Source organism: Oryx dammah, unplaced genomic scaffold (assembly GCF_014754425.2).
Source record: "Oryx dammah isolate SB20612 unplaced genomic scaffold, SCBI_Odam_1.1 HiC_scaffold_10, whole genome shotgun sequence".
NCBI classification, from domain to species: domain Eukaryota; kingdom Metazoa; phylum Chordata; class Mammalia; order Artiodactyla; family Bovidae; genus Oryx; species Oryx dammah.
Genome location: NW_024070194.1, coordinates 25,962,171 through 25,986,194, shown reverse-complemented (window position 1 = coordinate 25,986,194; position 24,024 = coordinate 25,962,171). Strand labels below are relative to the sequence as shown.

Here is a 24,024-nt window from a genome sequence, read left to right as displayed (position 1 = left end):
GGATGGGGTGACACTTGAGCTGAGATCCATCCTTCAGCCCTGGGATTTCTTTGGAAGGAATGATGCTAAAGCTGAAACTCCAGTACTTTGGCTACCTCATGCGAAGAGTTGACTCATTGGAAAAGACTGATGCTGGGAGGGATTGGGAGCAGAAGGGGACGACAGAGGATGAAATGGCTGGATGGCATCACGGACTCGATGGACGTGAGTTTGAGTGAACTCCGGGAGTTGGTGATGGACAGGGAGGCCTGGCGTGCTGCGATTCACGGGGTCGCAAAGAGTCGCACATGACTGAGCAACTGAACTGAACTGAACTGAGGAGGCTTTCCATCTCTTCCATGAGCACTCGTGCTTCCTAATCTCCTAACCTAACACCCTCCTTCCACTGGACACTAATTGTGCTGCCTGATGTTAGCGTCTCCGGGTCTACCTTGCGTTATCTGCTCCCCGCCCAGGGGCAAAATCTCCGGAAGGCAGGTGCAATGGGATAGGAGATAGGAGGAAGCTCTTAATAGATCACCATGAACATTTGCTCAAACACACAGGCGCAGTCAGGCCTCAGAACCCCAGGCAAGCACGGGCCGGGATGGAAAGCGGTGAGGCGACCTGCCCGCGCGCCAAAGAACCGGCTGGGCCCGGCCCAACTTTGCCCTGAATACCGCGCTCCCGCCTACGCCCTCGAGGGGGCGGGCCGTAGGTCGTGTGCCGCGCCTGCGCAGTACAAAGCCCGCGCCGGCGGCCCCGAGCGCTGCCCTCGAACTGCGCCGGCGCGGTGCGCCTGGCGCTAAGGGGCGGGGCTCCGTTGCGCCGCGCGCAAGGCTGGGGCAAAGCCCGGGCCGGGATAGGGCGTGGGGCAGCGCGTCGGGACGTCCCTCGCGTCGGGTCCGACGGCGCGTGCGCACTGGGTGGCCGGCTGGGCGGCTGAGGGGCGGGGCGGGGGCAAGAGTGGCCTCTTTGCCTCATTTGTGCCCTAGCGCCGCCCGGACACCGTGCTGGCCGCCGACACCATGAAGATCTGGACTTCGGAGCACGTCTTTGAGTAAGTTTGGAGTTGGAGCAGGTTGGCGGGGGTCACGGGGCAACTGGGGGTAGGAGGGTAGTTTGGGCCCGGAGTCGCGGCGAGGCCCCGGCGCACCTCAGGAAGCTTCCGGGCGTCGGGCCTAGTGTGGGGAGCTGGGCCCGAGCGCCTCGGAGCCCGGGAAGTGGGGTCCAAGGTCACGACCCTGGGGACACCCCAGAAATGGGCTCCCAGAGGACACGGCCGGACGGGAGGGGGCCCTTGCGGCCTTCCTCTGGGGGACGCGCCCTCGGGTGGCAGGGGCGGCGCCGAACACGAGGTCCTTGACAGCCCCGTAGCGCCGAGAATCCGGGAGAAAGACGTGGGCTGTCGAGATTCTGGTCGCCCCGCCACCTTCAGGTAGAGTTTCTGAACCTCGGAATGTGGATTTAGGGTGAGCTCAGGCGACCAGGAAGTGGAACTTTTCCAGCAGCTTCTTGCCTTGAGGAATTGCAATTTATGGCCTTGGAATTGGAGTCCAAGGTACAGCCCTGACTCTGACAAGCTGTGTGACCTTGGGGGTTACTCATTTCCGTCGTCTGAGACATGGAAGGTGACGGTGTTGTCAGGGCCTGCCAGCACTGAGATGTCTTTGAGGCCATGTTCATTAACATCTCCTGGTTAGGGGGAAATGTTTACTAAGGAAAAAGGCCTTAAACCAGTTGGATGTTGGGAATTAAATTCGTTGCTGCTTCTGTGATTCATTGTACAGAAGAACCATAACTTGAATCCCCTGTATCGTTTTTGCCTGAACAAATTGTTGATCGATTATCTCATCACTGTTTATTGACTAGTAATTTTTCCTCTCACCGGTTTGAAATGCCGCCTTCATCCTAAAACACTGCTGTGACTTATAATTTAATCCATTTCTGAGCTGTCTGCCCTATTTGACTGATCTTGCTATTGTTGCCACACTGTTTTAATTTTTATAGCTTTGGTAGTATGTTTTAGTATGACCATTTGATTTAAAAACAAAACAACGTTTCTGAAGGCAATGTTAAAACAGGTTGTAAACTGTTTACATTCTTATCAAATCAGACACATGCAGGAGTTCGCTGGATCTTAGAAAGCAGAGCATGTTAGAATCAGAGGGAAGGTTTCTTTTCTCCCTAATGTTTACCATTTTTTAGGGGGGAGACCCTAAATTTGTAGTCTTTTTGATATTCTTTAACTAGGTCAAATTCTTCTACTCTGTTTGAACCATTAGGATCATGGGTGGTTTCTTCTTGGCAGTTTTCTTCTGGGTTTAAATACTTAAGTTCTTTCCACTGTGTCATAACTTTCTTCCTTAACACTCTTCTCCCTAGGTTGTCCCCACGCCTCCTCTCCACTCATTCTGCCCTTTTCTTTAATGTTTCCCTCTCTTTTTCCCCTTCAGTGTTCTGCTGTTGGCCTTCTTGTATTTCATCAGAGATTCTTAATTTTTCTCTTGTTGCAGACTTCTCTGAAATTTGATGAAGGCTCTGAGACTCTGCTCCCAGAACATAGACATACTCACATAAATGCTCTGCATGTTCTGGGAGAAGCCCTGATTCTCCGCAGATAATCTGGACTTCTTGATCAAGGTCCCAGCTGATACATATGCATTTCCAGCAGCCAAATCTGTACCTAGGGCTCCAGCCTCTCTTGACCTTCAAATCCTTATTTTCAGGTTTCAGCAATGTGTCTCTGCTCCAGTGTTCTGCAGGCTTTTCAAACTCAGCATCCCTGAAAATGAAGTTGTTTCTCTCTGCTCTCAAATTTTACACTTTCCCTGTGTTTCCCATCTTAAGATGTTACTAACCAACATCTAAGTTGTCTTAGATGACTTTCTGTGTCTTTCCCATCTTTGAGTTGCCAGACTTCCTTCTGAGGACTAGCATGTAGTTGGTATCTAGTTGAAGTCATTGATTGATTCTTACACCAAATATGAAAGCCCACTAGGCACCAGGAGCTGTTCTTTGGATCGATTCCACTTTGGTAAATAATCAAGACATCATTGCTGCCTACAGTGAACAGTGTTCCCATGTTTTATAGGTGAAAAAACTGGACAATTCACCAAGCCAGCACCAGTTCCACTGGTTGACTGCCCTTTGGCACTATCTTTGGATGTCTTGCAGTGTGAAGTCTTTTCACATGATTACATTAATTCAGTTAAAATGAATTTCTGGGAGATTGTTAATTGTAACATGTAGCCTTTGTGATTTTTGAGCTAGACATGTTTTATAAAGCTAAGTCAACATCAGTGTTTTCAGGTTGGCCCAGAGAGGAGAGAAGTACTGAATTACAAATAACATACAACCATCCTGAAACCTTGCAATTGGTAATTTTTTAGAGGAGGTGGGGAAGAGATAAGTTCCAGGAAGCCAGCTATCCAGAGTCTCTGACTAGATGGAGACAGGGAAGGGCTCACTCATCTGATTCTCATTTTAGATAGTTTCCTTGGTAACAGTCAGAGTGCTTGGCCCCTATCACTTCTTTTTGTGGGGACTGTTTAGATTTGTAAAATAGCTTCGCTTGTATGCCTGCACTTAATGCTGAATAAGGCTTGAGATTAAAAATACAATGGGATTCATTTCTGAATAGTATAGCAAAAATGAAAGCATTAAGAGTAATGGTGGAGTGGGAGGGAGGTTCAAGAGAGAGGAGACATATGTATACCTATGGCTGATGTATGGCAGAAACCAGCACAATATTGTAAAGCAATTATCCTTCAATTAAAAGTAAATTTGTTTAAAAAAGAAAAATGGTATTGGTTGTCCAGGGTTTTGCAAAGTGAATGGGGTTGAGATTTTCCTTCTGTCCACAAAAAGTTATCAGGCTTAGTTCTCTGAAAAGTTGAAATAGATTAGTACCTATTCGTTTTGTTTTTAGAAAAATAAAAAGCCGTGCTGTGTCGTTTATCAGTAAGTGAAGTTTGAAGCACCATCTCCAGATCTTATCTTTCCTTTCAGTGAAGACGTAGAATTAGTCACTTTTAATGTTCATTGTAATTAGTCAGAGGCTCACTTGAAAGGGGTATCTTTTGTATAAGTATATTGTTCAGGTAGGCTGTGAAGAGAACAAATGCACATTATGTTGTAAATCACCCAAGTACATGTGTCTTTCCAGAAATATAAAGATGCTGCAAGTTCCATGATGATGCTGTTGCCATCTTAATCCTTCATAAGCAAAGGCTGATGAAGAGAGACTATTAGAAAATGGCACATTAGGCGTACCTTAGGAAAAAAACAGTATATTGAGTGACCTTTTCAAAACAGATGTCAGAACCACTCCTTGGAGGAAAGTGAAGAATAAAAGATTGGCTGGAGGGGTCATGATTATTTATTACATTATTAGAGGCAAGTACATGTTTAATATGAATCAGTGATTCTTAGAAACAAAATTTACATGTGAGAGGATACTGGTGAGTGGAAAATATGACTCAGGAAACTACTGGAGTGTTCTATAGGTTATTTTAACCTTGCAGGCATCAGCTGTGACACATAGCCTGTGTACTGAAAAACAGACTGAAATCTGTACATGTTCATAATGTAGACTGAGCCCCCTGAAATCATCTTCCGGTCAATATTTCAGAAAATAATTTTCCCTAGGCAAATTAAGTAAACTTTAATGGTAAGGAATAATTTGATGAGTTATATAAATGGGTTAATTTATATACATGTTGCTAAAGGTTTGATTTTTGATTCGTGTCTGCAGCCATCCATGGGAAACCGTTACAACAGCTGCAATGCAGAAATACCCAAACCCTATGAATCCGAGTGTGGTTGGAGTTGATGTACTAGACAGACACATAGATCCCTCTGGAAAGTTGCACAGCCATAGACTTCTCAGCACAGAGTGGGGACTGCCTTCCATTGTGAAATCTGTAAGTGTGCCTTTGTTCCTGAAGCAATGTGACTGCTGTAGAGAAGTTTTCTAAACCACATTATAATTTCAAATAGGTGGTGGGAGCCGATTCTGAATGTCATTTTTGCATCAGTTCAAATTGTATTATAATAAACTTGAGTTATGAGTGTATAATGAATTGGAAATATTATTACAGTCTTCATGAAGTCACCTGATAAAACCTTCTGAAGGAAGCCAGCTAATGCTCTGTGATCTGAAAGTTTTATTCTGCTTTTCCTACCTTGCCAACAGCTTGAGCTATGGCAGCTGGGATTTGGTGCTGGTGGTTAGCGGGCAGCTGCTGGGCAGTGCTATGTTAAGTGAGGCATAATCTCAGTTTGCTGTGGCCATGTTTGTTCCAAGATCTGGTGCTTCTGCCTGTACATTGGAAAATGTAATGCTATGCTCTTTCAAGGGAGCAGGTTTTAGGGATCCAGTCTATCATGATGGGAGAGAATCCTAGTATAAGGACCAAGTTATCTGTAGAAACTCTCCTCATAGAAGGTGGGCCCACGCAGAAAACGAAAGTACATGTTTTTCACCAGGAATGTTCTGATTGCTTCCTTTGTGCGAACTACTGCACTAGATGATGTGGACAGAGAAGTGAGCAGGGTGGGGATGGGCTTGGGGCCAGAGCACGCGAGTGCCCCTGGATGTGCTGTGTTACCTTTGTTGTGAAGTGGCTGGTTTTCTGCCTGGAGAGTAGAGCCACCACATCCTCCCCCTTGGACTGCACCAGGGAAACCCTGACAGACACTCTGAAGCTCTCCTTTCCGTGTTTCCCGAATGTCAGGCTCACCGCTCCACGTCAACCTTGGCAGTTTCCGCATCCTGCCTTGTCCTGCATACGTTCTCACCTGGCTGGTGGCTAAATTGTCTCTGCGGAGGGTTTTTGTGTCTGGGAGTCTCATCTTCTCCCTTAAGGGCCTCCTTTCTGATCTTTGTCTCATTCCTTGTGTTTTTTATGAAAACACATTTTTGGTTCAAAATACTAACACATCTTTACCTACAAATAAAATATTGATAACACTAGTTAAGAAATCCTCCTCTGATCACTAATTCCAAATGTTTTACTTAGATTATTGGTGCAGCAAGAACCAAAACATACGTGCAAGAACATTCTGTAGTGGATCCCATAGAGAAAACAATGGAACTTAAGTCTACAAATGTAAGTAACTACCTGGCTTAGTTTTTTCTTCTCTTGTGGTGGTGGTAGTGGTTTAGTCACTAAGTTGTGTCCAACTCTTGTGACCCCATGGACCGTAGCCTGCCAGGCTCCTCTGTCCATGGGATTCTCCAGGCAAGAATACTGGAGTGGGTTGCCATTTCCTTCTCCATTTCCTCTTGTAGTTGATATAAAAGTGGACATACACTCTTCAGCCTGGTCTAAGAAATTCGTACTCAGATGCTGGACCGACTCTGCCTGTTTGCAGCCTCAGTGCTCTAATGAGCCTGCCTGTTACTTCTAGGAGATAGTACTCAATAAAATGAATTTGGAATCAGTGTATATTATTACTATTATGGTGCTTTTGTCAAGTTTATTACTTTTTTAATAAAAAGTAAGCAATGAATATTGAAAACTTCTATTTACATAGTAATATCAAAGTGGTTTATATGCTGTTTTGCATATTTACCTAGCAAGATTTTTGTTTGTGAGTTAATTTGGGAAATGTCTTTAATCTTGATTCCCAACATTATTTGACTTTTTTTAATTCTGTAGATTTCATTTACAAATATGGTTTCAGTAGATGAGAGACTTATATACAAACCACATCCTCAAGACCCAGAAAAGTAAGTGTAAACTATTTTAACAAGCTTATTTTACAGTATATTTAAATTTTTCTTAAATATGAAAGATGAAAATTAGGTCATCCTGAAGCTATGCAAATGTGTTTTGTTCTAGAACTATTTTGACTCAAGAAGCCATAATTACTGTGAAAGGAGTCAGTCTCGGCAGTTACCTTGAAGGGCTGATGGCAAGTACGATATCATCAAATGCTAATAAAGTAAGTAAGGCTGCTCTCACTTAAGTCGGGGGTGGGGTGCAGGCTTGTGGGATCTTAGTTCCCCAGGCCCCCTGTAATGGAAGCACAGAGTCTTAACGGCTGGGTCACCTGGGAAGTCCCTCCCTGCTTGCTCTTCTTCCTGGGTCATTTCTTAGAAGAGCTGTCCTTGCGAGCTGCCTGAGCCACTGCAGTGTGATGTGTGGGCTGTTCCTGGGGTCTAGTGTGTCTGGGTTCACATTCCACCTGTAACTGACCAGCCTTTCATCTTGGGCAGTTAACTAAGTGAGCCTTTCTCTGCCTCAATTTCCTATCTGTGAAGTGAAGATTAATTACCCACCTTACAGGGTTGGGTGTGAAGAGTAAATGAGTTATCATGGGAAATCTGTGGCTGGGGGCCCAGTACTTGGGGACAGGGGGAGGCGAAGATGTGTGTCACTGTTTAAAGCATAGATTCTCAGCCTGTTTCTCATTATCATCTCCCTTCACCCCCAGATCCACTGTAGATATTTTCTCCTAACTATCCCCACCCTGAGAAATTATTTAATGCCAAACATTATGCCTACAGATGCAGAGATATATGGGTCTGCATCTGTGCTTTGTATGTTAAAAAAATGAGATTTTTCCCCACTACCTCCTGACTAATTTTTGCCCTGTTGAGAATGTATGATTTAAAGTAAAGTAAGTTTAGAGAAAGAGATGCCTAATGCACTGTTTTATAACGTGTAATATCATTCAGCAGTCCAAAGATATTCATAGATGCCTTCTCTATGTCAGGCAGAGTGCTAGGCTAGACTGGGGACACAGCGGGGAGCAAAACAAACGTGGTGCCTGCCCTCGTGGAACTAAGAGGAAGGCGACATTAATCATACAACACGGCATTAGGAAAGGAAAAGTACAGAAAGGTACGAGAGTGCTTCATGAGTGCTGAGTAAGTGGTGTTGCTGCTGAGTTCTGAGCGAGGGGTGGGTAGGCCGTGAGGGGTCTTGCTAGGGAGTGGTCCAGGTGGAGCAGCTGCATGTGCAAAGGCCCCAAGGCCAGAAGCAGTCAATGCTCCTCATTCTGTCCCTCAGGGACAGAGTGCCAGGAGAGAGGGGTTGGAGAGGAAGTTAGACCAGAGCCTCGGACAGGAATTTGGTGTAAAATATGGACATAAAAAGAGAAATGGAGCTTGACCTCACCATCAGAAGGGGGACCGTTCTAATCATAAAGTAAAACATCACTATCATTAATTGTAGATTCTGTTTAGAACATCTTTTGAAAACAAAAACCAGTTTTAGATCAAGCCAGTTTCTCAAAGCATTTGATATTTGGTAAATAACATTAAAGAAGAAAATACAAAGAGAAAAACTGTCCTAGTGAGGTTTAGTTACGCTTGTTCCGCCCATTGTGACTTCCTGACGTACTACTTATGCATGCCTTTGCCCTCACTTGGTATCAGTAAACATACTGGATTTTTTTTTTAAGGGCCGAGAAGCAATGGAGTGGGTAATACATAAATTAAATGCTGAAATTGAGGAGCTGACAGCTTCAGCAAGAGGAAGCATACGGACACCAATGGCGGCAGCAGCGTTTGTGGAGAAATGATAATGGAGGTGGATAGATGGCACCCAGTTCCCCAGGTCTCTACAAGCTGGCAGTATATTTATTTGTTATTTAAAAAATACAACTCTATTTTAGGTAGAATTTTTTTTTTAATAAGCTGAAGAAAAGCTATGTGACTTGATCAAACAGAGGTTCAGGGTTTCTAAATAAAAGGGATCAGCTGAAATTAGTATTGTCTGAAATGACTGATTTTGAGGATTCTAGTATTTATGCACAATTTTAAGTTTTTTGAAAAGTATGCTTGGAAATTGGTATTGGCTGATGAAACCTCCTTCAGGTAGAATTTTAAAGCTTTTCATGCATTGGAACTCTACCTGGCTTTGGACCAACCCCAGAACCAAGCAGAGCCCCTTCTGCATACGCACGACTGCCCTGCTGCGGTAAACTTGGAGAGCTTCCATGAGGGAACTCACTCTTAAAGGAGAAGCTATCGTTTTAAAAAGACATTAATTGTATGAAATAATTTGCTCTGCTATAAACCACCGTTAAAAATCACAATGCTTAAATTTCATACTCAAATGACATTTTTTGGAGTAAAAATTATCATGAAAGTAATGACTCCAACAAAAGTACATTATATTGTGTTATAAAGAGTACTGTACTGATTTGCCAAAGTTTTGTAACTTTGTAAAGGTATTACCTTCCTTGGATTTGTACTTTATGATTTAGTATGCTGTATCGTGGGCTGGTTATGTTAACTGAAAAAATAAAGTCATTACCAGAATTTTGCAGCGCTCTAAACTTGAACAGAAGAACAGCTGTTCACATCTTTTAGCGTTTCACATTTGCCTAACTTATAAATTGCCATGTGTCAGAATCATGGTTCTGTAATTGCTAAAGCATGATATGTCAGGTTATTTGAATATAATTACTTTGTGAAGTAATTATGACCACAAAACATCTTTGTTACCTGAAGGGCTGTACATCATTTGAAATTACTCAAATGATGTCTTGATCTGAAGCATAAATCCCAGGGACTTAATGTTTTTAATAACACTGTCACTGCGGGGGATGGGGGTGGTGGAGAAGAAAAAAATAATAGGATGGGGAAAAAAAAAAAGCATTGGCCTAAAGCACCCTGTGAACTGCTTTGCAGCTTTTATTTATAGGAAATCCTTGCTTTGGATGAACAGTCCAATATGTATTTTGTAGCAGGCAATCAACCACTAAGGAAGAATAACTATGATCCTTGGAATTGTTGCATTCAGAGTACTGTTATTAAAAGGTGATGAGCTCTTGCTTTTATTTCACAGTACTTAATGCTGTAAACTTATAGTCAGTTTTCCTACAAAAGAAACCAGTTAATATAGGTACATAAACCACAAAAATCATATACCAATTTAAAAACTAGTGTTTTTCTACTTAAAAAACTGTTTAACTTGAGGCTTCTTAGAGCATTTGTAAAAGCACATTAAAGCCAATAAGGTTTTTTTTATCATTTTTATAACATTTTTTACAATTAGAATAACATTTCAACTAAACAAAACATTGCTAAATATTGATATTTAATAAATTACCTTGTATAATTTCTGAAAATTATACTTGTTCTGGAAAGTGTCAGAATAGCCTAATGATAAAAAGATTTCTAAACAAAATGTTATCCTAACTTTTTTTATTCTAATCTATAAATTTTCATTTTCCAGTGTAGTTACTTTTAGTAAAGTAGCTGGTAGTTAATGGCTTTTACCTGTTAAAGTAAGCATTTGAGAGGACTGGAATACTGGTGTTCGTGGGTTAGAATTAAGGCTCTCAGACTATGTAGCATATTTTTTAATATTAAAGGTGGATCTTAATGAATCAAGAAACGTCCTGTTAATAAAAACTTCCTTTTAACTATGATGTTTTTCCTGATTATAATTTCTTTCTAATAACTGCAAGGAGTAAAAGAAGTGTTTTATCCTTCTAAGAATTCGCCTAATGCCACGTGCTGGAGCCGGCTCAGCGCCCAAGGTTTAGATTCTAGGTTGGTCGGCCCTCCCTTCCTCCGATGTCCGCTCTGCTCCCCCGGCCGCACTCTGCTGCCCGGTCTGGTTACCCACCCTGGGCCGGCCTGAAACCCCAGAACTGTCGAGGGTCGGCTCTCCATGGTTAACTGTTAACTCGGGACGGTCGTGCTGGCGCGTCGTCAAGGTCCGGACCCGGCTGTCGGGTCCAGGGGCGGGAAAGGGGTGGCGCGCCCAGAACACCGGCCTCGACGCGGTTCAGAGTCCCGCGCTCCCGGAGCCACGCGGTCACGCCTCCCCTCTAGCCCCGCCAAGGCTAGTACGGAAACCCGCGGGGCACACCTGCACTGGGAACCGCAGCATTGGTCGCGCGCCCCTATTGGCTCACGGCGCTGGGAGTATTCTGCGACGAGGCGGTGAGGCCGTCCGGGAAGGCGGGGCGGGACAGGAGGAGGCGGGACTGGCAGGCTCGGAGCCCCGCCCCTTCCGTTTCTCAGACCTGACCTTCCGGCAGTCGGGCCGCGCGCTGAGCTGACATTGATAGGTCTTCGCGATTCGGCCCGACGCGCCCCCTCTCACGACATCATGGTGGCGTACTGGCGACAGGCTGGACTCAGGTAGGCCCAGGCCTCGGGAAGGGCGGACCTTTGGGGCAGGGGGAGGTATGGGGCGGCCCGGGGTCGGAGGTCACGCCGGGCACTTCGCGGATGGGGGTCGGCCCGGCGAGTGAGGTCCCAAGATGGCGGCCTGCGGAGGCTGGGCCAGGGTCACGGCCGCCGGGGCCCAAGCACCTGCCGGCACCTGCCGAGTGTCGCCGAGCACCTGCGTGCCCCCAGGAGCGCCCTCGACAAGTGCCATGTCTTCTCAAGGACGGCTCTTCCCACCCGCGCGGCCTTTGGCCTTTGAATTGGACTCAGTTGAGGTTCTGGAAGTAACAGCTCGAGAGAGCAGAGGGGTTCTCTGGGTGTAACCACGGTCACCGTAGCTGGCGTTTCTTTCTAGAATCATTAAAAATGAACCCCTGTTGTCAGGTTTGTCGGTAAAACGGGTGAAAGCCCTTGATAAGGTGTAAAGAGCTCTGCCACAGGTGAGTGGTGGCTCCTGGGAAGCCAGAATATGGAACACACTGGAGGCCATGGTTTCTGATGAGGAGAAACCATGGATCTAGGTGTCACACCTGGTTTCTTTGCCCGTACACCCGATTGAGCTGCTCACCTGGCTTAGGTTAACACACCTTGTTACTTGACTAGACTAAGTAGCACCTCCTAATGGTGACCTGTGGGTATGTGACTGGGCAACCCAAGAGCTTCCTGATTTTCAAGGTCGAGGCAGAGTTCTGTAAGATTGGAGGCATGATGGTCCCCCTCAGAGGCAGCACTACCACGAGATAGGTGGGGGCAGACCTGCTCATCTCACGTGGTCTTTCATCCTCCCAGCCACCAGTGGGACAAATACTGTATCCTTCTGCTTTGTCCTGTTGTTTTTACAGGTGAGCAAATTAGACAAAAAGATGCAAAGATCACCAATTCCTAGGAGTGGAAGCAAAAATCTGAACTCCTATCTCTGATCCCCCAGAAAACAAACCTGAAAACATGAGAAAATGGTCAGCAGCAAACTCCCCTTCCTGTTTTCAAAGAGTGTTAAAAGTGAGCTTACATCTCCTGGAAAATAAGGTGTTGATGGGAGTCCCATGTAGCAAACAGGAAGCAGGCTGTGAGATACTTTGCTTGAATTGATGTTCTCCAAGGGCCTCTCAGTTTAACTTAGAAACTTTGATTGGAAAGTTATTTTCAATGGCAGACCTGTGAATCAGAATCCAGTATTCTGAGGAAAACCTTTAAATAATCAGAAGTAGAGCTCTTTTCATTCAAAATAGGTGTGTTTTTTTCCTCTTTTAATTATGTATGCTTTATCTTATAAGAATAATAAAAGACAAAATGTTGAATCAAATGGGAAAAAATACAGTCATGTTATACCCTCTGTTAACAATTTAGGGCTGTGCTGTGGGTTTTTCCCTCTAATAAATCTTTAGTTCAAATTAATATGTATTGAAGAGAAAACAGTTCAAAGAAAAATAAAAAATCTCCCATTCTAATACCAGTGAAGGCTTTGATACATTTCTTTTTGGTCTTATTTCTCTTTGTGTATATTCCTTTTGCATCAGTCATTTATTTTAAAGTTCAGTTCTATAATAATGTACAACAAAACCGAAAGTATAGGCAGGAAAACAAAAGCGCAGTCACACAACCAGTCTAGCTGGATCATTGATTATTAGCTTTCTTGCTCTCTCATTTTCTCCCAGCTACATCCGATACTCCCAGATCTGTGCAAAAGCAGTCAGAGATGCACTGAAGACTGAATTCAAAGCAAACGCCATGAAGACTTCTGGCAGCAGCATAAAAATTGTGAAAGTGAAAAAGGAATAATCTGTAAGTTACTGATAACATTTAGAAAAAGAGTTGCACCATAAGTATTTAGAAAGCTTTTAAAAAGCAAATTTCAGCTTTCTGAAATAACTGTCCGTGTTTGGTCAGTTAGTACATTTAGAGTTAGTGGGATGATAATTTGAGGCATACAGGTTGTAGAAGTCCCATGGCTTAATCAAAGAATGTCATTGGGAGGCCCTGACAAGCAGAAGTAATTGCCACGTTGATTTTCAGTTCATTTAGCAAAGCTTAGGTAAAGAGCCATCGGCCATCTTATTTTAATTAAACCTGTTTCATTTGTCTACACAAAATCCAATAATTCGGAGGATAAACTCCCAACTTTTATAATTGTTATTGGAGTTATGTAACTACTTCAGAAGCTTGAAAAATTACACTTCTTTGAGAGTTTATTTTCCCCACATCTGCTAGTGTTCTCAAGAATAAGGGCTGCCAGTACAGGCAAGGGTCCTGATTTCTTATCAAGTATTAAAATCATCAAGACCCTGCAGTGAATGCTGTTTTGCTAAATTTATTATGCTTTCAGAGTTTGGTTCATTTCACCTCTGATGTTGGCATTGCAAAGTAAGACAGTTTCATACAGTTGATAAGTTCAAACTACTAAAGTGATTTGATCTCTAAACCACTTTTTTGACATTATTATTTCAAAGATAAAGTGAGGCAAATTACCAGAGGGATGTTTTTCAGATTTAATTTTCTTGTTTTGCTTTAAAAAAAAAAAAGCTTCAGATCCGCAGTAGCCAGGAAATGTAATAAATATTAATCCTTTGGCAGCTTGTGGTTATGAGCAATTTTACTTATTGGAACTGTCTCCCCCAAGCATTCTTTGTTTTCATTTTAAATTAGTAAATATTTTATTACAAGTCTGGAGATGCAATGTTTTGAATTGAGCCCTGTTTCTGTTGGGACTCTCTGTCTAATCTCATCATTCTGAGGAATGAGACCTTTAGGTTGGGTTGTTTTTGTTTTAACAGTGAGCTAACTGAGAAAAATCACCGCACCTCTGCCTGCAGCATGGCCGATCCAAACCCTGCATCGAATGCCCTCAACCTTGCGATGTCCTCGGGTCCAGGAAGTAGGGTTTGGCTCCAGTAAACAGCACAGTGACCATTGTCTATACCTCATACAGGGAATGACCCCCACTGCCTCAACGTCTTCTAAAGGCAGAGTGTTTCTTAACTGTGGGGAGAGTGTTTGGCTTTACTTAGCAGGGAAGTGCCTCTTTGGCTAGGGCCTCTCATGTGAACCCACAATTTTTACATCTGAGAGCCAAGGTTTATCACCAGCCGAGTGAACTGAAGCTGCAATTGTATTATACAGCTCGTTGTAAGGAAGTTATTTCCCCTATTTGTGTTGGATTTTTAAGAAAACATAAAAGGACCAACAACTTGGATTTTCTCTTTTCCTTCTAGACCCTGAGTACAGCCTGAATGCTGCATGTTCAAGGTGAAGCTGTGGGCACATATTATAGCAGATTGGAAACCATCTCCCTTCATGGAAAAAAAACAATACCTGTCTTGTCCATAGATTGACAATGCCAGTAAATTAAAGTACAGTTCACTGTAGCTGTTGGTTTTTGATTTGTGTCAGACTTCTTCTTTATGGGAGCCATCTGCACTGCTGTAGGAATATGATAAAGGGAGAACAGAGACTTCCTGTTCATCCAGTGGTTAGCACTCTGAGCTGCAGGGGGCATGGGTTCGATCCCTGGTTGGGGAACAAAGATCCCACAGCCGCCAAAAAAAAAAAAAACCCAAAAAGTTAAAGGAAGAAGAGATGTCATATCTAGTGACCAAAGGGATCCAGGAGACATTTTGAAAATGTCTCAAAATAGTGCTCTTTTTCATGACATTAATTGACAGAATTGGGCTCTGTCATCAAAGCTGTCTTACTCCTTATCTTCAAATTGCAGACATCATGTCAGAGCTAGTGGCCAGGGGTGAGGGAGGGGAAGTGGGTTGTCTGCTGGCCTCATCCTCCTTTGCAGGCACCCGTTGTATCCACGTGATGCCACTTAGCCAGTAGGCTAAATGAGAATGATTATTAAAAGCATAGATTAGAAGACAAAATACTAAATTGTAGTATTCATTTCTTATCATGCACTTCAAACCTATAGAGGAGTACTTTTAATGTTGAAATTATCAAGCACAAAATACCTTTCACTTTGTCTTATAAATGAACTTTTATATCCTGGGAGTGTTTCTCATAGGAAACTAGACAAAACCACTCATTAACTTGCTTGTGGAGTTGATGGCTGAGCTGACATGAAAATCTAAGGCTCTGGACTGCAGGTCTCAGGCGTGATCATGACAGCCGTCCACTGTACTTTTTGGGGTATTTCATTTACCCTTTAAATACTTAGAGATAAGAATTGTGGCAAGTGCAGTGTTTCTCTTTCTTTGAAACTTGAAAGCACTTGGCTAAGTAAGATCCCACTGCTAAGCGAGAACTGCTGGATTGTTAACCACTTCTGGAGGATGGAGAAATACAGCTGGACAGGAAATTTTGAAACACTTCAGCTTTTGCCCCAGGAATGGCTCTCACCTTGGTACTTAAGCTCACTATATAATTTATCAGGGCCACTCAGCCACGCTGAGGACGAGCCCAAGAGAACGCTTTTGTTCTTGGCTTCTGGAGAGGACTTCCTGCCCCAAACTCTTGACCTGTATGTAAGTTTTATCTCGTTCTTGGCACAGGGCACACAGAGGAGCGGGGGTGCTGAACAGAAGCAGCTTAGGAGCCCCTTGAGCCCTGTGCCTGAGGCTTTTGTCCTGAGCTTTTGAAGTCAGGGCCTCTCGGTTGTCATGCTTCAGTCCCCACAATTAAGGTACCAGGAGGCATCTTTCATTACTGGGACAGAAACAAATGACTCACAAGGCCATGGGGCCTCTGATACCAGACGAATAAAGTAACTGATAGGCAAAGGGCTGAATCATTTCCAGCCAAGTTAATTAGAGATAAGTCATTTTATTCAGGAGGCAGATGGGATAATTAGAGTCGAGACTTAGGGACAGGCCTTGTGATAAGGAAAGGATTAAAGTTAACAGTAAAGGACAGATTCACTGCTCAGTAGAGATTCTGTGGGGTTCTTTCTCCATGATTAAAAAAATCCTGAACTGTTAACATGAGGCCCTGCGTCACGCCCCACTGGGTAGCTGGCAGGACCACTGTGTCCAGAATACCAGGGGGCCTGGTCAGATCGAGTTGTGGGTATTTCACTAACCACCTGTGTGACTTGTGAGGGATTCAGTCTCCTCATTCAAACAAGGTTCTTGTGTGTGAAGTGAAGGAATCAAACACGCTCTAAAATCCTGAGTCTACCATCTCAGTCTCAAGACAGACCAGGGTTGCTATAACCACTGTACAGCTAAAGGAAGAGGCCCTTCAAAATTGGGACAGATTTCTTTTGGTTTTAGTGTGTTGCTTTTTTTTTAAATCTATATCTACTTAGCTCAGCTGATAAAGAATCTGCCTGCAATGCAGGAGTGAAAGTGAAAAGTCGCTCAGTCGTGTCCAACTCTTTGCAACCCTGTGGACTGTAGCCCACCAGGCTTCTCCATCCATGGGATTCTCCAGGGAAGAATACTGGAGTGGGTTGCCATTTCCTTCAGGGGATCTTCCCGACCCAGGGATTGAACCCAGGTCTCCCGCATTGCGGGCACACGCTTTAACCTCTGAGCCACCAGGGAAGCCAATGCAGGAGACCCCGGTTCAATTCCTGGGATGAGAAGATCCCCTGGAGAACAGATAGGCTACTGCACTGCAGTATTCTTAGACTTCCCTGGTGGCTCAGCTGGTAAAGAATCTGCCTGCAGTAGGAGAGACCTGGGCTTGATCCCTGGGTTGGGAAGATCCCCTGGAGAAGGGAACAGCTACCCACTCCAGTATTCTAGCCTGGAGAATTCCATAGGCATGGGGTAACAAAGAGTCAGAAGTGAAAGTGAGCAATTTTCACTTCACCATACAAAAGAGTAGGATAGTGGGATGCATTTTGAAATATTTTTAACTACTCAGTAAGTCTGGGCAGTTAGGCTCTAAGAAAAGGAATTTATTTAGTCTGAAAGAAAGCAATTTAGCCATTTAAAATTGAATTTCTTTGTACTTTAATGATTACTATTGAGCAAACAAAAATCCTTATAATAATATAAATCAGCAGGTTTTTGTTTTTTTTTTTACTTTAGATCTGTATCCTTTCCTGCATCTATTGAATTGCCTTTTTAGCTTTGAGAAAGTGAAAAAAGTGCCAGAGGAAGCATGTGTATAAATTCTTATGTAATCACAGGTTATAAGTCTTTTTAGCATCTAAAGAAGTTATGAACTCAAGTAATTCAGGTGCAGTTTCTTATTAAATCTGCTTTTGGTTTTGGTGCTTTTTGAACCACAAGTAGAAAGTGTTTAAAACTTTATTTTTTTTTAATTCTGTAGATAAAAGGTATGTCACGATACAAACATCGAGAGAATTTTTCTCTTGGTGCATATTTTGGTTATTTCCTTGTGATATGCATGTGAAGAGAGTGAAGTTTCTCAAAATGAGCTACTATCACCCATCCACTGGCTTCCCTATTACTGCAGGTTACAAAGCAAATAGGAGATGAAAACCCAGTTGCCTGCAAGTAAATAGTTCCTTCCATCACTGGCTGCCCATGGATCCAACTGGATAACTCCGTGGTAATTCTAGAAAGCCATTAAAACCCTTCGGGCGCTGGATGGGATGGCAGTGCAATATGTCAGAAATAGGTAAACTGTAATTAAGAAGTTATGGATGATTTGATTACGCTCTTGTGTACTTGGTCCTGTTGTAATGTGAACAGATTAAAATCATGTAATGGCTAAAGCTGTGTCATCATGCAAACATTTATGGCAACTTCTGCAAATTAATTTGAACTGTAAAAGTTCCCTAATGAGACAGTGTCCTCCATAACCTCAAAGGACACTACAGCCACCGCTGCTTAATTCCTCCGTTCCAGTGGTCGCTGGGCATGTATGTGCCCTTTCTAAAGAGCAGGGCGCCTGCAGAGCCCTTTCAGGAGGGTTTCTGCATTCAAATGAAAAGGGCATTTCAAAATAGCCTTTACAAGAAGAACCAAAGATGATGAATGAATTCCCAGAATCAAACATTAATAAGAAACTTTAAGGTATCTACATATATGTTAAGAGCTATTTATATAGGGCGCTTCCCTGGTGGACCAGTGGTTAAGACTCTGAGCTCTCAGTGCAAGGCATGCAGCTTCAGTTCCTGGACTGAGAACTAAAGAGCCCACATGCTGCACAGCACAGCCAATTTAAAAACATTTTTAAAAGGTGGCTATTCAGACATAAAGATCAGAAGACTGGAGTTGTCATTTTGTGGGGCTTTTTGCCTGGGTATTTTTGGGGGAAGGACTGCCACTTTCCTCTCCTCTCTTGTCCCTTTTGTAGTTGGTACGCTGAAGTGTACACACAATCTCCACAATTTACTAGTGGTCACTGACTCCCGTTTTCCTCTGTGTGGCTCCCAAACACCAGTCACCTGACTTTCCTGGAGGTCAGCAGGTGTGAACAAGTGGGCAGCAGGCCATGCATTAAGCGAGAACCTACAGTGAGAGCCTTAACAGTCCCGAGATGCCAACAAGTACAGATCCCCAGGCACTTACCAGGATAGCTAATGCCTATACAACTTAACCTCACCTGCAGGGGTTCCCCCACCCCATCCACGCAGTCCATCTCCACACACAGCAAGTAGCCAAATCATATCTTTAAACAAAGGGAGCACTTTACAGTTAATTCACCTGCCTATTAAAAAGAATAAAACCAAGCTTGTGCACAGAATAACACACTCAAGACCCTAGTGCCCGTCAATACTTCCCCGCCCCCCACCCCCTGAAGTCCCCCATCAAAGCTAAGGCTGAGTGGCTGCAGGTGGGTCTCTGTGTTGCAGTACAGAACCGGCCTGCCATCCCGGGGGACGACTTGCTCATCCTAATAGCGCTCTGGCAGAGCCAGCCTCAGGCAGGGCCTCTCCTAGTTAATGTTCCTTATCTGCCGGTTCTACTTCTGTTTCTGCCCCCACCTCCTCCTCTTCCACATCCGCTCTGGCATCTTGAAACTGTTGGTATTCGGACACCAAATCCTGGATGTCACTCTCAGCTTCAGCAAACTCATTGATGTCCATCCCCTCACCGGTGTACCAGTGCACGAAGGCCTTCCTCTTGAACATGGCCGAGAAATGCTCGGAAATCCTGCCGAACAGCTCCTGGATAGCTGTGTTGTTGCCGATGAAGGTGGCCGCCATGCTCAGCCCCCGGGGTGGGATGTCACACACGGCCACCTTGACGTTGTTGGGGATCCACTCCACGAAGCAGCTGCTGTTCCTGGTCTGCACGTTGAGCAGCTGCTCGTCCACCTCCTTCGTGGACATACGGCCCCGGAAGATGCAGGCCACGGTGAGGTAGCGGCCACGGCGGGGGTCGCAGGCGGCCATGGTGTTGCGGGCGTCAAACATCTGCTGGGTGAGCTCGGCCACGGTCAGCGCGCGGTACTGCTGGCTGCCCTGGGCCGTGAGTGGCGCAAAGCCGGGCATGAAAAAGTGCAGGCGCGGGAAGGGCACCATGTTCACGGCCAGCTTGCGCAGGTCAGCGTTGAGCTGGCCCGGGAAGCGCAGAGAGGTAGTGATGCCGCTCATGGTGAGGGACACCAGGTGGTTGAGGTCCCCGTAGGTGGGAGTGCTGAGCCGCAGCGTGCGGAAGCAGATGTCGTAGAGCGCCTCGTTGTCGATGCAGAAGCAGGCGTCGGAGTTGAGCACAAGCTGGTGCAGCGCCAGCACGGCATTGTAGGGCTCCACCACAGTGTCTGACACCTTTGGTGAGGGCATCACACTGAACGAGTTCAGGATGCGGTCAGGGTACTCCTCGCGGATCTTGCCCAGCAGCAGAGTGCCCATCCCCGACCCCGTGCCCCCGCCCAGCGAATGCACTAGCTGGAAGCCCTGCAGGCAGTCGCAGCCCTCGGCCTCGGCGCGCACCACGTCCAGCACTCTGTCCACCAGCTCGGCGCCCTCCGTGTAGTAGCCCTTCGCCCAGTTGTTACCGGCCCCAGAGTTACCTGTGGACACAGGGGACTCGGTCACACCCCTCCCCCCGCCCCCCCCCCGATCGGGCGGGGGGGCTGGGGAGGATGCGCACCTCCAGGAGGTGCTCTTGCTCTCTCCCCGGTGGAACCTTCCAGAAAAACCTACCGTGGACAAAGCTGTCCGGTTGGAAGAGGGCCCCCACTCGGCTGGATCGGATGCTGTCCATGGTCCCGGGTTCCAGATCCACCAAGACTGCTCGGGGCACGTATTTCTTACCTACACAGAAAGATATGAAGTTAGCAAACTTCTAACTTGTTTTTCTGAAGGTTCATGTTTCATCAAAGTACAGCCTGGGTGAGGGGGAAAAGTCCTTCTAGAAAGTGTCTTGGGTAGAAAGACGCAGTGATAGCTTGGACCCCGACAACAATCACAGAAATCTGTAAAAAGCTTCAGAAATCACTTCTTCCGCCACTGTCCATTTTGTTTGTTCTCTTGCCAATGATGAGGATTTTGTTCCTGTTGGAACTGACTCTACTTTTTATTTAAAAACCAGAAAGGAAAAGTTCCCTGGCTGTGCAGTGGTTAGGACTCTGCAGTCTCACTGCCCAGGGCCCAGGTTCAATCCCTGGACCAGGAACTGAGATCCCACAAGCCACATAGCATGGCCCAAAAAAAAAAAAAAAAAAAAAAAATAATAAAATAATTAATTAAAAAATAAAAACCAGAAGAGGAAGATAAGGGAAAAAATAAAATAATAGAAACCAGAAAGGAAGGTCAGGGTCTAAACAGTCTGTGTTGGCAGCATGGCCCTCCAGTGACCAGAGACAGCCTTGCCAGGGATATCCTCTGTAGCTCTCAGAACATCACCCGCCTGTCCCTCTGGTCTTGCAGGCCCTCCTGTCTCTGCTGTGTCCCCGGGGCTGGTGACCGAGGCCAACAGCGTGGCGTCTTACCATGGGCCTCATTGTAGTACACGCTGATCCGCTCCAGCTGCAGAGCGCTGTCCCCGCAGTAGCTCCCAGCCCAGTCTATCCCATGCTCCTCTCCAATCACCTCCCAGAACTGAAAGCAGAAGGAGAGAAGGTCAGTGTCCAGAGGGATCCCACTGAAGGCCAGGTTGGAGCCGGTAGATTGAGCAGAAAGACAGGAAGCAAGGGCTCTGGGTCTGCTTTCCTTCCTGAGATTTATCTTTGGGGCCCTTTTCCCACCTGGCCGCCCCTTCCTAAATTTATGCTTTGTCCCTGCTGCTAGCCATGAAGATGAAGACTGCGTTTTATATCCACCTGAACTGCTTCAATACAATGTCAACACATAAAATGTCAAATTGGATTTTGTTATTATGAAATTCAGGCCCTCATGTACATTAATGCTGTTCTTCTAGAATTTCACATCAGACAGTGTATCTCTAGTTCGGCCTTACAATGCATCCAGCTAGCAGAGTATAGATCCCATTAAGTGAAAATAAACTGAATTCTTATCTGACTGCACGATAACATCTCATTCCACTTTGCGGATTTATTTTCATGCAGTTTTTCCCAAAAGCCCATCAAGAGGACACCTATGCATGATTTTAAACAGTGCGCATTTTGGATGATCAGATATGAGCTCAATTCAAAATTATGCATAGCCATTTTCTGGTAACTATTTGAAACATATTATACCTTCAGTTACCTACACATATTATTCATATAGATATATGCCAGGCTTTTATGGATACAGTTACTGAAATGGCCCCTTTTCATTACCCTGGAGAAGCATGAATATACCTGAAAATGTATTCGTTTATGTTCAATCCCCAAGGCTGTTTTTCCAACCACATTTGTGAATGATAGCTCTGCTTTGGCCTTGATCTTATTAATATAAGACTCTGTTTTATAGTAAATTATCAGCATAAAAAAAAGAGTTGTCTGAAACCACAAATTAAATGTCTTGAGTATACTTATGGATGATTCACATTGCTATATGGCAGAAACCAACACAACACTGTAAAGCAATTACCCTCCAATTAAACGTTTTTTAAATACCAAAAAATAAAATCAGGAGTGAGACTAACAAAAAAATATGTCCTAAAAGTTCTCATGGCCCCAAATAATAAGTTTTAGCTAGGTCTTTATCCATTAGGCAGCACATTTCTGGACCCAGAGCTGAGACCCTGCCTAGACCCTGCACTCTCTGCCTGGATCCTATCTTCATCTTATCTTCCAACTTCAGAGCAGTAGGGGCCCATGCCTCCCCTCTCTCTGTGTTTTAATGTTGAACGTCTTATCACTCCAGCAAGGAAGGATGACATCTTCCTTGTAAGCGGTCATTTTCTTTGCCCCGGGTTTTAAACACCTGTATTAAAAGACTTTCATTTTTTCCATAGCTGCATTAGTTACAGTAGCCAAAATTTGGAAACAATCCAGATGCCCATGGACAGATGACTGAATAAACAAACGTGATCTATCTATACAGATGGATTGTTATTCAGCCTTAAAAAGGAAGGAAATTCTGACATGTGCTACAACAGGGATGGACCCCGAGGACACTATGCTAAGTGAAACAGGCCACTCACAAAAGGCCAAATAGTGTTATATGTTCATGAAATTCATAGAGACAGAAAGTAGAATAGCATGCCAGGAGCAGGGGAGAGGAATGGGGAGGCCTTGTTTAATGGTGTGCACCAAGTTTCAGTTGCAAGAAAAAAGCATTTTAAATTCAGTTTTTCAAGAAAAGCATTTTGGAGATTGGAGGCATGACAGTGTGAATGTACTTAACACTACTGAAGTAGACACTTAAACATGGTTACAGATGGTAAATTTTACATCATCTTATCACATATAAACGTTCAAGTTGTAATGCAATAAAGTTTTTAATGCAATTCATACTAGTAGAAGTAATTTCAAAATAGTAAAGAGAATAATCAGACAGCTGTTTCATAGTAGAACTGATCACTTTAAAATGAGAGTTGAAGAGGGCTGCCCTGGTGGTCCAGTGGTTAAGAATCCACCTTGCAATGCAAGGAACACTGACTCGATCCCTAGTCTGGGAGGATCCCACATGCCATGAAGCAACTAAGCCTGTGAGCCACTACTAAAGTCCAGGCTCCCAAGAGCCCATCCTCTGAAACTAGAGAAGCCACTGCAATGAGAAGCTTCCCCCATCCAGCCCGACTGCAATGAAGAATAGCCACCGCTGGACACAACTAGAGAAAACCCATGTGCAGCAGCAAAGACCCACCACAGCCAAAAATAAATAAATAAATCTTTAAAAAGATAAATTTTTAAAAACTTAGACTTGGAGGTATTGGGGTCTGGTATCTGTTTTTTAGCATTGGTCAATAGAACCAAGTACTTTTTAGAAAAATGTGATGGAGGAGGAGAAAAACTTATTTATATCACAAAGGATATATTTTAATTATTTCTGCTGCTGAACTCCCAAAATTTTAGGTTTACCACTTTGATTTTTGGTTGCATTCAAAATAAAATAGTTGTTGATCTTTTTTAACTGGAACATAAATACAGGAGGGGAGGGAACGCTATCTTAGTGATACAGTGGAAAAATTTTCCCAAGAAATTTGGGAAAACTATTTTGAGACAAAATTACTGGTTTTAGATATGAATGCAGAGGTGATCAAAGTAAAAATGATTGACAGGTGTTTTATACACACAGAACTGTCCACAGAATTAACAGGAGTTAGATTTACCCTTTAAGCCTTTTCCTATGCCCTCGGTCTCTTTAACTACTACAGGTGTCATTTGACATCAGTAAGTCAGACACTGGGCAAGTGCATGGATCTACTGGGCGCAGGTCCTCCCTGCTACCTTAGGGGCTTTTCTGAGCTGGCTATGCTGTGGATCATGGACAGGCCAACACTAGTAACTGGACATTCCTTACCTTGGCTCCAATCTGGTTGCCACACTGGCCAATCTGGATGTGTACAATCTCACGCATCCTTGCTCTGTGCCCAAGGATCAGACCTGCTGGAACGAGTCCCCAGTCTGGGAGAGCTGCTGGTAACTGCCACAAGCCTTACACAACTCTGGTCGTCGCAGTGACAAGACCCACTGACCAGGCT

At 44.4% G+C, this 24,024-nt stretch overlaps 3 protein-coding genes across 5 annotated transcripts; 2 read left to right on the top strand and 1 right to left on the bottom strand.

Moving 5' to 3' along the window:
* The first annotated feature begins 853 nt into the window (after positions 1-853).
* Positions 854-10,371, top strand: PRELID3B (PRELI domain containing 3B). Of its 3 annotated transcripts, XR_005722536.1 has the most exons (7): positions 854-1,039; positions 4,736-4,904; positions 6,003-6,092; positions 6,645-6,715; positions 6,828-6,930; positions 7,705-7,832; positions 8,395-10,371. XR_005722536.1 is itself a non-coding variant. In XM_040248700.1 (6 exons), exons 1-6 carry the CDS (start codon positions 1,008-1,010, stop codon positions 8,512-8,514), a joined length of 585 nt encoding a protein of 194 aa, XP_040104634.1. In that variant the 5' UTR covers positions 854-1,007; the 3' UTR covers positions 8,515-10,371. The 3 variants fall into 3 exon arrangements, 2 of the variants coding, with proteins under 2 accessions (XP_040104634.1, XP_040104635.1); XM_040248700.1 differs by lacking the exon at positions 7,705-7,832; XM_040248701.1 differs by lacking the exon at positions 8,395-10,371 and having other exon boundaries at positions 7,705-7,840.
* A 565-nt stretch (positions 10,372-10,936) lies between these two features.
* ATP5F1E (ATP synthase F1 subunit epsilon) lies at positions 10,937-14,481 on the top strand. Its single transcript, XM_040248699.1, has 3 exons — positions 10,937-11,092; positions 12,778-12,904; positions 14,332-14,481. The coding sequence occupies exons 1-2, from the start codon at positions 11,061-11,063 to the stop codon at positions 12,899-12,901; spliced, it is 156 nt and encodes a 51-aa protein (XP_040104633.1). The 5' UTR covers positions 10,937-11,060; the 3' UTR covers positions 12,902-12,904; positions 14,332-14,481.
* A 4,433-nt stretch (positions 14,482-18,914) lies between these two features.
* On the bottom strand, positions 18,915-24,024 carry TUBB1 (tubulin beta 1 class VI). Its single transcript, XM_040248697.1, has 4 exons — positions 23,844-24,024; positions 20,921-21,029; positions 20,133-20,243; positions 18,915-19,999 (listed from the first exon to the last, which is right to left on the bottom strand). Exons 1-4 carry the CDS (start codon positions 23,898-23,900, stop codon positions 18,924-18,926), a joined length of 1,353 nt encoding a protein of 450 aa, XP_040104631.1. The 5' UTR covers positions 23,901-24,024; the 3' UTR covers positions 18,915-18,923.